The sequence below is a fragment of the Oryx dammah genome, unplaced genomic scaffold (assembly GCF_014754425.2).
Source record: "Oryx dammah isolate SB20612 unplaced genomic scaffold, SCBI_Odam_1.1 HiC_scaffold_14, whole genome shotgun sequence".
In the NCBI taxonomy this organism is placed as follows: domain Eukaryota; kingdom Metazoa; phylum Chordata; class Mammalia; order Artiodactyla; family Bovidae; genus Oryx; species Oryx dammah.
Window position 1 is genome coordinate 17,967,977 of NW_024070198.1, and position 12,786 is coordinate 17,980,762.

Below are 12,786 nucleotides of genomic sequence, written 5' to 3' on the forward strand. Positions count from 1 at the left end.
AATTTTTAGGGAGTGCTGATAATTGTTGAACATTGTGAATATACTAAGCCACTAATTTCTTAAAATGGTTACTGTGAATTTTATCTCTTATCTCATTTTTATCTCACTTTTTACAGTGAATTTTATCTCATTATTTCACTTTTTAAAAAGCCTTCTTATCCATTCCTAATCTGTCTAAAATGCACAATTAATTATCTGCTCACCAATCTCCATTTGCTCCTCACTGCCTGAGACCTGACTCCTTGGCTTGATGTCACTCACGATTTAGCCCTCAGTCTCCTCCAGCCTCACCTTTCATCATAGCGCCTATCTTTCAGTCACATGAGTTCTCAACACGAGAAACTCTTCCATATCCTCAAGCCTGGAGACATGCTCCCTTGGTTTCGAATGCCTCTTTCTTGCCCTTGTCAGTCTGAGGAACTTCAACTCTTCAAGATCCAGCTCAAATTGCAACTCCTCTTGTGAAGGCTTCCTTGATTTCCGAAACAAAATTACTCCCTTTTACATGTCCCTTTAACCATTCTTTAAAAGATTATCATTTGTTTGTTTTCATTTATTCATTCAATATTTATTGAACTCTATTATAAATCAATTAACATGTTAGGATTGGAGAAAGAAGTATAGATAGGGAGCTTTTAAGGAACCCAGTTTTGGGGGGCAGAAAGACATTTAAAACAATTAAAAAACAACTAGTTCAGTGTTACTATAGTGATACAAACAGAGACTGGGGTAACATAGGACAGGAGTAAAATTCTTAAGTGTATACTGGAGTAGGAGCCATTCCCTTCTCCAAGGGATCTTCCCAACCCAGAGATGGAACCCAGGTCCTTTGCATTGCTGGCAGATTCTCTGCCATATGAGCCACCAGGGAAGCCCATGTGGGACCATCTATCACTAACTTTATTTACTTTTAAATTTAAAAAAAAATGTAATTCTGTGTACTTGGCTGTGCTGTGTCTTCACGGCTGCATGAGCTTTTCTCTAGCTGCAGAGAGCGGGCGGCTACTCTCCTGTTGCACTGCACGAGCTTCTCATTTCGGTGGTCTCTCCTGTTGTGCGCTTCCCTGGCGGCTCAGACAGTAAAGAATCTGCTTGCAATGCAGGAGACCCAGGTTCATACCTGGGTCGGGAAGATCCCTTGAAGAAGCAAATGGTAACCCACTGCAGTATTCTCGCCTAGAGAATCCCATGGACAGAAGAGCCTGGCAGGCTACAGTCCACGGGGTTGCAAAGAGCTGGATACAACAGCGACTAACACTCTTGTTGTGGAACACAGGGTCTAGAGCACGCAGGATTCAGCAGTTGTGGTCCCTGCGCTCTGGAGGACAGGCTCAATAGCTGTGGTGCACGGGCTCAGTTGCTCCATGGCATGTGGGGCCTTCCAGGACCAGGGATGGAACCCCCCATCACTAACTTTAAGTGATTAGTTCTTCCAAATGAAAAACACCTGAATACCTAGAAGTTAAATATGCACTTGAACCTCAGGAATGAAAGAAGCCAGTAAGTTAATTTTCCTAACGGCAGTCTCACAGGCATAAGGAAAAATAAATGTAAGTTTCTCTCCCTATTTAGGTAGATCTAAGTTTTTCCAATGTATTCAAGATCTGTTCTCTAAAAATGAACCTACTAGCACCTGCTAACTACCCACTCTTTCCTTAGCGGGGCACCAATTCATGTGGTGCGCTGAGGAGTTGTCAAAAGAGTATTTACATGAGCACTGACATAGAATGCACAATCACACTTCTGTCCGATGGAGGTGCAGCCTCTTGAGTAGCAGCCAAGGGGGTAGGGGGGAGGATGTAAAGGAACAGGAGAGAGAAATCCCAGTCAGTACTCAGTTCCAATCAAGTTCTCAAAATTCCCTTTCTGCTGAGGATGCCACACTTTTCTCAGAACTGTATTTATTTTTCTTTAACAGCCTTCTGATTTCAAGAATAGTGGTCTCCTCATGGAACCACAAAGGTGGGAAAATACAGTGAAGACTGAAATGAAAGCAAATCCAAATAAGAGGAAGAAATTTTATATCCATCACCTGTAAGGCCAACGTGTTCAAAATCTCCTTTCCCAATTTTTGGACATAGTACTTTTCTTTTGCTCATCCTCAGGCTCAAATTCTTGAGATCATCTTAAGAGTCCTCTCTCACCCTGTAACTAGTTAGGCCTCAAATTCCATAAATTCTTCCTTCAACATCTCTTATTCATTTATTCATCTCTTGTACTACCTACTTTTGCTAGTCTCTAGGGGGACTCTACAGTAGGGTATGATATGGAGACGTGTACAGAAGTAGCTACCTTTAAAGTCAGGTAAAAAGTATGAGTGGTTGAGAAATAAGTTTCACAAAGATTCTGAAGTATGAGATGATGTCTGCCTAGAGGATAAGGAGACACTTGGGGGCAGACACTGAGCACTCAAACTGGGCCTTTAATCCCAGGTCTAACTTGAATTAGATGGAGCTAGTGGAGAGATCTGGGAAGGAAAGCACTTAGGGGAACAGCAAATCAAGGCTGCTGCCGGAACTAAAGATCCAGGAGGGAAGTGGCAGCCACTGAATGCCTGGCTGAGAAATCTTTAACCCTTAGGCTGCCAAGTCATTTCTCTTCCATCATTTGCACCCTCTGCATCTGACACCTACCTTCATCAGGAACTCAAATGCAAAACAAAGTTGGTGGTAACTACCTTTGTAATCACAAGGTGTTCCTTCTGCAGTTACAATTTGTAGGGGACGCTGCTGCTGTGAGTGGCTGAATAGAAAGTTGGTCCCTTTCAGAAATCACAAAGCTTGACTTAGGCTGGAGGATTAGAAAGCATATCTTATTCTGCTGCTGCTGCTGCTAAGTCACTTCAGTCGTGTCCGACTCTGGGCAACCCCAAAGACGGCAGCCCACCAGGCTCCCCCATCCCTGGGATTCTTCAGGGAAGAACACTGGAGTGGGTTGCCATTTCCTTCTCCAATGCACAAAAGTGAAAAGTGAAAGTGAAGTCACTCAGTCGTGTCTGACTCTTCCAGACCCCATGGACTGCAGGCTACCAGGCTCCTCCGTCCATGGGATTTTCCAGGCAAGAATACTGGAGTGGGATCTTATTCTGGGGATGCTTCAAAACTCTGTCACCCTTCAACAACTCTAACTAAACCTGTGATATAAGATTAAGAATACCAACTTAATCCTCAAATTCACCTTCACTATATGACTCTCTTGCTCAAGGATCTACACTGACTCCAATTACCTACAATAGGTCATTCAAATCCCTCTGCTTAGAATCCAAGGTTAGGCATCATTCAGCCCCACCAAACCTTTTCAACCTTATCTATTATAACCCCTCGGTTAGTTATCTGTTATTACTAACCTCCTTTCCTAATCAGGAGGGTTAAATTACAACAGGGCTAGTATTACAGACTTTAGCTGAGCTGAGTTAAATTTAAACTAGACAATAGTTTAGGCCACTTTTTTCCAGGCATAAAAAATACAAATTTTACAAAAACATTTTAAGAACTTGGCAGTCCTTATTCATGCTGGCTTCTCAAATGTGTTCTGAATTTGAAAACCCTAAATTACTTTGTTCATAATGTATAAGTGGGAAAGGAAAGAGTTACAAATAACACTTTTTATAGTAATGTTCTTTATCTTGGTAACTGGTAGGTGTATGCATTTTTCAAAATCAATGAATGTATGCTTGAGAGTTGTACACTTCACTGAACACAAACTTTATATGAAAATAAACTAAACAAACCCTAGTTAATGACATGCATACCAAAGCAGTCAGAGGGAGGTGTACTCATAGCTGCAACTTAAATGATGGACAGATACATGATAAAGCAAATTATATTAAAATGTTAATGGTAGAATCTAGGCAGAATCTAGGTAGAATCTAGGATGTGTGTCTTTGAAAAAATTATTAAGACTTTGCTGGATGTTTGAAAATTTTAATAATAAAACATTCGGGAAAATGACACTGATAACACAGTGCAGTTGTTAATTATAAGCACTGACAACACACCATAGGGCACAAAGCTGTAAGAAGTTTAGCTTAGTGGAATGACTGCATCAGGCATTCATTTACTCCTTGATGTTTCCATGTCACCCTGCAAATACCTCTTGCAGTCCTTTTCATGGTGTATTGTACTGTTTGCATGACTGCCTCTCCCACTACACTGTTAAGTCCCTGGCAGTCACAGATCTAGTGTAATTTGTATTTATATATAACTTTGCATTATGTTTGAAAAATGTATTAGATAATTGTGGAAGCATTGAGTGAAAGTGGGATATCACTAAGGATCAATGGTTTATGCTTCTGACATATTCACTTTATTCATTTTTCACACATCCTGAAAATGATTATGTTCAGTTTTCAAGAGAAATGTATCCTTTACTTCTCCCTAAAACATGCAAAATTTCCAAAAATAAAAGTCATCTGTACTGACAATATAACTTTGTATTCTATTACTTAAATGTCAGGTCTGAAGGCCTTCTAACATTCAATAACTACTGAGGGTTCCCCCCCCCCAAAAGAGTGAAGTCTCAGAATTCCAAGGAAATCTGTAATTTGTTTTATTCAAATCTTAGATAAGCTGCCAGAACTAAGAGGTTCCTAAACTGATCAAAAGCGGGAAACAGGAGTTCTGGGGAAAAGATAAAAACAAGCATCACTTGCACCACATTAAAAAGTCAAAAAGCAAATTAATCAAGAACTTTAACAAGAAACGGAGGGTAAGCCTTAAGAAGGATACGCTGAACATCTCAAACTCCCCCTAGACAGGTTTCTCTCCTCCTCTCTCCAACTACAGCCAGTCAGAGATCGGGCCGCCCGGCCACTCCCAACATGCAACGCGACTCGAGCCGATGCCGCTGAAGATGCTTCTTCTTACGTCAACTTCATAGAAACAACGTGCTTTCGCTGCACGAGCCCCTGGTTCTAAACTGGAGGACCTGGGTCCGAATCCCAGCTCCCCCACCGGCCTCATCTGAAAGTCTCTTGCCCTCGCTGGGCAGCAGTTTCCTCATCTCTGAAACCGTAATGATTCTCCTAACCGCGGCCGGCGCACAGAGTGGCAATAAACCGAGACGAGGGGCGTCAGGGCGTTTTAAGGAAGACTGCAAGCGACGCGCAATTTGTTATGGCTCTCAAGCACGCGGTGCTCACAACCAGCCCCGGACCAATCTCTCAAAGTCACCGCTGTCCCTTACTGCCTTCCCTCCAGGCGCCTCTGCTGAGGCCTCTCCCTCCTGGATGTCCCAAAGCGGAAGCCGTGCGGCGCCGTCTGCCGTACCTGCAGCCACTTGGTCAGCGGGGCCCTCCTGCTGACCCATGACGAAGTCTTGCACTAGGCCCCACAAGGCGCCCAGAGGCGCCACCGCCTCCAGAGCCGCGGCGGCGGCCATGACGCGAACTGAAGACCGTGGGAGGGGAAGTGGGCGGTGGCACCGGCCGGGTCTCTCAGCGCACGCGCCTCCCCGAGCCAATCGCCTGGCGAAGGCTGAGGGGCGGGGCGCTCCCTGGATCACGTGTCTGCCGGCTCCAGGCCAGGCAGTTCCCGGGAGGGCTGGGGACGGTCCCTCCCAAGGGGCGGGGCCTAGAATCGAGGCTGTGGCTCAGGGAAGGGAAGGCTGCTGCCGGGCACGCAGCCGGGGGCCATTGAGGGCGAATAATTCCCGGCCCAGCTCCCCGGGAGACGGGCGGCGGGGCGGGCACCTGGCTGGGTGGGGCCGAGGGGGCGGTCCGCACCCTGGGGGAAACCAATGAGAAAACCAGGCCCGGCCCAAGGGGGCGGTGCCGTCGGTCACATGCGCACCTGGGGCGGGCGGCGGCGGCGGCTCGGGCACCGCGAGCCGGCGGCAGGCAGCGGGGCTGGGCTGGGGCGGGGTTAGGCAGGTGAGTGACAGGCTGCGGGGGGCCGGCCCCAGTTGGGAGCCCCGAGCTAGCCGGGAGTAGCTGCGGCGGTGCCCGCCCCCTCTCTCCGCCCCTCCAGCGGAGCTGGTCTTCGCCAGGGCACCGTCGCGGGCCCCCCTGGCCCGGCCACCTGGGACTGTGCTGGAGAGTCGGCCACCTCCCTCTCTCCCCTCGCCCGCAAAGTTTGTGGCGAAGCCGGTGCCGGGGTAGAGCGCGCCCGGGGGGAGATTGGTGAGCGCCCGATGCCGGGCAGCAGGAGCTGTTGACCCGGGACGCCGCCGTCCGGGGCAGGAGCGTGGAGCAGCCGATCAGCCCGCCGCCTCCGGTGCATGGGGCCCGGCTGAAGAGCCAGCATGGGCAACTGCGTGGGGAGACAGCGCCGGGAGAGGCCGACCGCCCCAGGACACCCCCGCAAGCGAGCAGGTAAGACGGGGAAGGGAGCAGGGTCGTCGGCGCCCGGCTAGTTTTCCTCGTTTTTGCGGGAGACCTGGGCTTCCCGAGCGACCTCCCGCAGCTCCTGGCGCCTGGGTTTCCCCGATGGCTGCTCCCGAGCCAGGCGGGACCCCACCCCCCCACCCCACTTCCCAGCCCACCCCACTTCCCAGCCCCCGTGGCAGGGGAAGCTGAGTTGGGGCAACCGCGAGCCCTAACCCGTCTGCGAGCCCAACTCGCTCCAACTGGGAAGCTCCGGGTGGGGGTTGGGGCAGGGGCAGGAAATGTTTGCAGACCGCTGAGGGGCCGACGGAGGGAAGAAGGGCCCCGGGCTGGGGCGCAGCTGGCCTGGCCGCGGGGCCGTGGTCGGAAGCCCGCACGTCGGGGCACGGCGCGGGCGGCCAGGCGTTCTCAGAACTCTGAACGAGCGAGACGAGCACAGTCGCTCCTTCCAAAGACTGTGTCATTATCAGGCTGCAGATCATGTCTGCTGGAATCCGACTTGCAAAAAGCAGCGCAGGACTCTGGGAAAGAAATCTTTATTTTTCCCGCAGGGCTTTTTAGAGCCTCCGGGCCGTCTGGGAGTCTAGGAAAGGTGGGGTGCGGGGTGGGAATCGCGCTCGGGTTGTTGGGATCCTTCCCAACCTTGGGGATGGGATCTGCTCGCTGGTGATCCGCGAGGGCCGGCAGCGCCTTCTCACTTTCTGGGTACACTCCTCCTATCCTGGCGCTCCGCCTGGGTAAGAGGTCTGGCGGTCGTTTCCCCGGGTCAGGTACTCACTTCACTTCCTTCTTAGAGAGTGTTGCAAGGACCTTCTGAGAATGATAAAATCGCACACTTTAGAGCTCAAGGAGACCTTCGAAACTTGTCTAGAGTCCAGATAGACCTACCTCTTCATGGCTATATTAAAAGCCCAGATCCAGAGAATTTGAGCAACTTGTCCTCAGCCACTCAGCTAGTTAGTAGTACAGCTGGGATTAGAACGCAGTCTCCTACTCAGTTGCCACATATCCCTTTATGTAAGAGGAGCCACAGGCAGAGTTATTAATGAAGTAGAAACTCTAGTTGCTGTTTCCTGTCTCCTTTGACACCACAGGTTTGTGCTGCTTGATTTTCGGAAACTGGGAATGAAAATGAGGGGAAACAAGGGGAAAGCAGGGAAGGATGTCTGTGTGTTGGACAGGATGACTTGTGCAAGAAGCAACATGTTTTTTATAGGGAGGATGACATAAAATTTAGCATTGAAATCCATTTGTCTGAAGGCAACACAAGCCATTCTTCTGACGTGGAAAGAGGGTTCCCAAATCCAAGGGCTTTCTTTCATTCATTTATTCAACCTTATTTATGTGCTCAGTGTATGTAATTGATTAGTAGGTTGTTTTTTTTTTTTTTACTGTTGACAACCCTCTCCCCTTTGAAACTACCCTCCCGGCAAAAACTTTTCTTTCCTTGGCATTTTGGTTTTTCTCTGATCACTCAGGCCCACCATCACCTCCTAGTGTGGGACACCGTGATTCTGTTTCTTTTTTTTAAAATTATTTATGTGTTTATTTATTTTTGGCTGTGCTGGCTTTTCCTGGTTGCAGGGAGTAGGGGGCTCCTCTTCTGTGATGTCAGGGCTTCCCATTGCAAGGGATTCTCTTGTTACGGGGCACAGGCTCTAGGGCTCAGGAGCTTTAGTAGTTGCAGCTCACTGGCTCTAGAGCACAGGCTCCATAACTGTGCTGCAGAGCTTAGTTGCTCTGAGGTATGTGGACTCTTCCCAGACCAGGGATGGAACCCATGTCTCCTCCATTGGCAGGCAGATTCTTATCCCCTGCACCACCTGGGAAATTCCCATGGTTCAGTTTTACATTCTTTTTTTTTTTTTTAACTTGTCTCCCTCCCAGAGAAATCTTAGACCCACAACTCTTTGTCCATTGGAAAGACACCTACACTCTATCTTCAGCTATTGCCTCTCCAACCCCAGACTCATGTACTGGACACTGATGTAACTAACTTCAGAGTCAATGCTTCTAAACCAGCTCTGTGTCTCCCCTCCTTCAGCTAGCTTCCCTATACACTTCCATTCTTCCAGCTGTCTAAATTTATACTTCGAGGAACCCTCTCTGCTAACTTTCTTTGCCTCCATGACCTGGAGGAATCATTCTCTGGGACCTGCTAGTTCTTCACTCAGCAGGTCTTACAGACCTGCTCCTTGTTACCTCAAAGCCAGCTCATCTCCCAGGCTGAAGTTAGTTTCCCAACAGAGACAAGTACATCTTCAGTCATTCATCCAATGCCTGCACACGCTGGTATCCCAGAAGACGTCTGTTAAATTCACCTATTCCAATCCCTGTAGTTCTATGTTCAGAAATCTTTCTGCACCTCCCACTCCTGCAAGAACTTTCACTTCCAAGGCTGTTCAGGTCTGGTCCAGTCCTTCCTTTTATGACACAATTTCTTTCTCTTCCTTGACATTAAGGTCACCTGTGTTTGCTCCTGCCCTTTTCCCTTTCTTATCAAGAGCCTTTCTTCTCTTCAAGGTCCACCTCCAGTCCCTTATCTTGCTAGAAGCACCTTGCCTGACAAATCCCCCAGATCCCCCAGCAGATAGAGTTGCTGTTTCTGAGTTGCCTTATGCCACTTACTTAACAGTGATCCACTCCATATTATTAGACAGTTCTTTGATGTTATAGTCTTCTATCAGCAACGGCACTACAAGCCTTCAAGACCTTGTATGTGTGTGTGTTTGCCTCTCTCACTCATTCATAGTGTCATACACACACACACACACACGCTAGGCACTTAGCACAATGACCTGTACAGAGGAAGCACTCGATTTTTGTTGATTTTAAAAACTTGCACGGGAATTCCCTGGTGATCCAGTGGTTAGAACTCAGCACGTTCACTTCTGTGACCCAGGTTCAATCTCTGGGAACTAAGATCCCATGAGCCTCGCAGCTCAGCCCCCCAAAATTAGATATAAATAAATAAAAATTTCATCCTAACATTTTACTGAGGTATATATCTGCATTAAAAAAGAAAATCTGCTGGTGTATCTTTATTTCACTTTTGTGGGTCCTGCTATGAACAGCTTTATTCATGAAGTCCAAAGCCAAGCAGAGCCCTGGAGGATGACAAATTTGGTACAAGCGAAGGAACCATTCTTAACTTCACAGCATGTACCTAGTGTTTCCTATAACACCTGTAGTTTCCGTGTTGACTAGGACATAATTTTATGTTATAAGACTAATGCCTAAAACTCCCACTGTAACTCTTACCCCTCCTTTGTCACTGAAGAAGCCCTCAACAGAAGGCTAAAACCCTCCTTCTAGTCCTGGGCCTGTAGCTGGGTAACCCTGAGCGAGTCATCAACCATCTTAGGGTTGCACTTGCATTATATTAGAAAGGGAGGGGACTATAGAGCTGTTTCTAATCATCTCCACAAAGGTAGCAATTCTAAACTGGGAAGTTAATGAGCTGAAATCTTACGCCTGGTTATGTCACTCATTGGCCATAATTCTCTCTTCCTGGTCACTTGGTGGGTGAAGCAGAGACACGATGCCCACTGGTCAGGGAGTCTTGCTTTAGCTAGAAGGATTAGGCAGTACTCTCATCTCATCAAGATTTGTGGTTGTCACTTTTATTTTTTTTTTCTCACCTATTACTTGCAGTAGGTTCCCAGTAGGTCTGTGTTCTTGCCTTCAGGTGCTGAGTGGTCTTTTCAAACTTCGGAGAATACATGAAGGAGGGGAATGACTCCTCTGGGGGGCTCTCATCAACCTGTGCTTGTGCCCTGGATAGATGCAATCTCTCTGCCTGTGAGTGGGTGAGGGAGCCCCTCCCCTGCCCATCCCAGGGAGAAGTCGATGTGATAGAACAGGCAGGTCTCTTGCCCAGCTCCACCCTTTGAGAATGTGGCAAGGCTGAAACCCAGATATCTGTGATGTGCCAAGCATATCCACTTACATTCTGGAATCTCAAGCTCGGGGTGGACAGACCCAAGGCCCTGTTTTGGGCTGGCTGGGCTTGGCGCTGTGCTTGCAAGAGAGTGTACTTCTCGTTGTGTGGGCTGCTGTGACTATTCTTAAGGGAGTAATTGGGCAACTTCTCCATTTGCTCAGTAAATATTTACCGAGTGCCAGGTACCTTGCTGGGTGTGAACTGACATGATCCTTGGCCTCATGGAGCTTACAGTTTGGGGTGGGGATGGGGGGCAGACAGTAAACAATCTGACCATACATGGAGATCCTGTATGATAATACATACAATTATGTATTATTATATATGCTGGTGACTCCCACATATATCATTTCAACCCATTTGGTCTAACTCCAGCCGTGTATATTCTGCTGCCTACTCAACACATCTTATGTCTAAAAGTCTTCTCAGTTTAATGTGTCCAAAACAGAATGAACCCTCCCACCCTCACCGCCTCCCCCCATTCTCCCAGTGTTTACCATCTCAGCTGATGATGATTTCATTCTTCCAGTTGCTCAGACCCCCCAAAATTCTATCATCATCCCTGGCTCCTCCCTTTCTCTCAATCCCACATCCATTTAATCAATAAATCCTGTTGACTTCACCTTAAATATATCCAGCACTTGACTCTCACCATCATTACTACTTTCATCCTGGTCTAAGCTACCCATCGGCCCTTTAACTGACCTTCCTGCTTCCTCCCTTGTCTCCCGACAGACTATTTTCATCATAGCAGCCAGAGAGATGCTGCAAACTGTAAGTCAGATTCTGTTACTCCTTTGTTCTCCATCTCATCCTGAGTTCTTTTGTTGGCCTACAAGGCATGAGAGGATGTTCACCACCTTGCCTTTCCTCAGCCTTCTCTGGCTCTTCATTCCTGTGCTACCCTCTTATAGCTAAATGGGTTTCCCCCTCTCCGCATCCAAGACTCGCCATGTCTCATCAGTCACGCCCTCCCAGGCCATCCTTTTTAAAATTGATACCCTTCCCTCCACTGCCTGCTGTCAGCATTATCTCCACCTTTTCCCTATTTTATTTTTCTCCCTGTCACTTCCCACCACCTGACATTGGCTATCTCCCCTACTCTGTGCAATCTGAGATTCTTATTTGTTCTATGGTACCTAGATCCATGCCTGTCATGGAGTAGGTACCTAATAAATATTTATTGGATGAAGTTAGTGTGTAGAACAGACTTGTAAGGTCTGTGGAAGAGCAGGAGGGAGCAGTACTGATTGCTGTCTCATCTTAGGTGGGTGTTAGGTGGATGGGTGTATCCTAATGAACAGATTTAACTGCAGCCTCAAAGTGGTATTCTGTTCCTGGGACTGGCCTCTGTCTCGCCCCAGGCCTGGAAAAGCTCTCAGATACCTAGGATATAATTCCCCACTGTTTGGGGGCCTCTTGCAAGGAGATCCTGGGGCTGAAGGAGGAGGACAGGATGAAGCCTCTTACCACAGTCCCAGCCAAGCAGTAACACTTTCCTGTCATTTTGTGTGCGCACCTATGTAGGACTGGGCTCTTCTCCCAGGCACACATGTTTTTTGTGGCCATTAACTCAAGGGTGGACATGGGGAGGTCTGATAGAGTGTGAGGCCAGAGGGCGGGTGAAGTGGATTCCAGGCCCCTCTACACATTGAATTGACTTGCTGGGGAATTTTTAGAATCATAGAATTTTAGAGCTGAAAAGGAACTTAAAGACTTCTTTAACCTCTTTTCTTTTCCCCAGCCATTAAAAAGAGAATAAAGGTATGTCTACTCCCTGCCAAGTTCACAGAAATATGGTACAACCTATATAAAAACTGCATGGGCTCCTTTAAGTTTTGAGTATGCTAAGGTCAAGAAATTGTGGACAGGGGACTTCCCTGGCCATCTGGCGACTCTGAGCTTCCACTGCAGGTGGCGTAGGTTTGATCCCTGGTCAGGAAACTAAGATGCCACATGCTAAGCGTGGCATGGCCAAAAAAAAAAAAAAAGAAATTGTGGGCACGGTTAAGTTTGTAAGGGAAGTGGTCAAGGTCAAGTGCATTCAACGGGAGGGGCTATAGTGTCTTTGCCACTTTCTTGAATGGTGCACTTGGGCAAGTCATTTGTTTTTTGCTCAGTTGATCATCTCTTAAAAAAAAAAAAAAAGATGATATTTCCAGTTTATTTCAGAGATGCTGTGGGGATATAACAATCAAACATTGTTTTTAAAATTACTTTCATGGCTAAATGGTCTGCTCAAATGTGAGGGTCTAATCCGGAGTGTCATCTGGTATCCAAGGGAAATGAGGTCTTAGTTCTCTGCTCCTTCCTAGCTGTGTGTGCTGCTTTGGACAGGCCTCTTGATCTCTTTGAGCCTCAGTTTCCTCATTTGTCCTGTGGGATAACTGCTGCCCTGCTCAGCTCCCAGAGACATTGTAAGAATCAAGTGAGATCCTGTATGAAAAGAGACTTTGTGAATGTATGAAGTTCATATTATTCAAAGCTATAGGATTTTTACACACAAAAACCATGGCCAGTG

General features: G+C 47.5%; 2 protein-coding genes across 5 annotated transcripts in view; one reads left to right on the top strand and one right to left on the bottom strand.

Moving 5' to 3' along the window:
- MMS19 (MMS19 homolog, cytosolic iron-sulfur assembly component) overlaps positions 1-5,408 on the bottom strand; it is a 34,555-nt gene extending 29,147 nt beyond the window's left edge. For 3 of the 4 annotated variants that reach the window (XM_040254795.1, XM_040254796.1, XM_040254797.1), the window contains exon 1: positions 5,268-5,408. In XM_040254795.1, the coding sequence (XP_040110729.1) occupies positions 5,268-5,379 (112 nt within the window). In that variant the 5' untranslated portion in view covers positions 5,380-5,408. The remainder of the gene's footprint in view (positions 1-5,267) is intronic. The other variant, XM_040254798.1, reaches the window with a different exon arrangement.
- Positions 5,409-5,869: 461 nt separating this feature from the next.
- UBTD1 (ubiquitin domain containing 1) overlaps positions 5,870-12,786 on the top strand; it is a 51,050-nt gene continuing 44,133 nt past the window's right edge. The window contains exon 1 of the mRNA XM_040254812.1: positions 5,870-6,310. Within this exon, the coding sequence (XP_040110746.1) occupies positions 6,241-6,310 (70 nt within the window). The 5' untranslated portion in view covers positions 5,870-6,240. The remainder of the gene's footprint in view (positions 6,311-12,786) is intronic.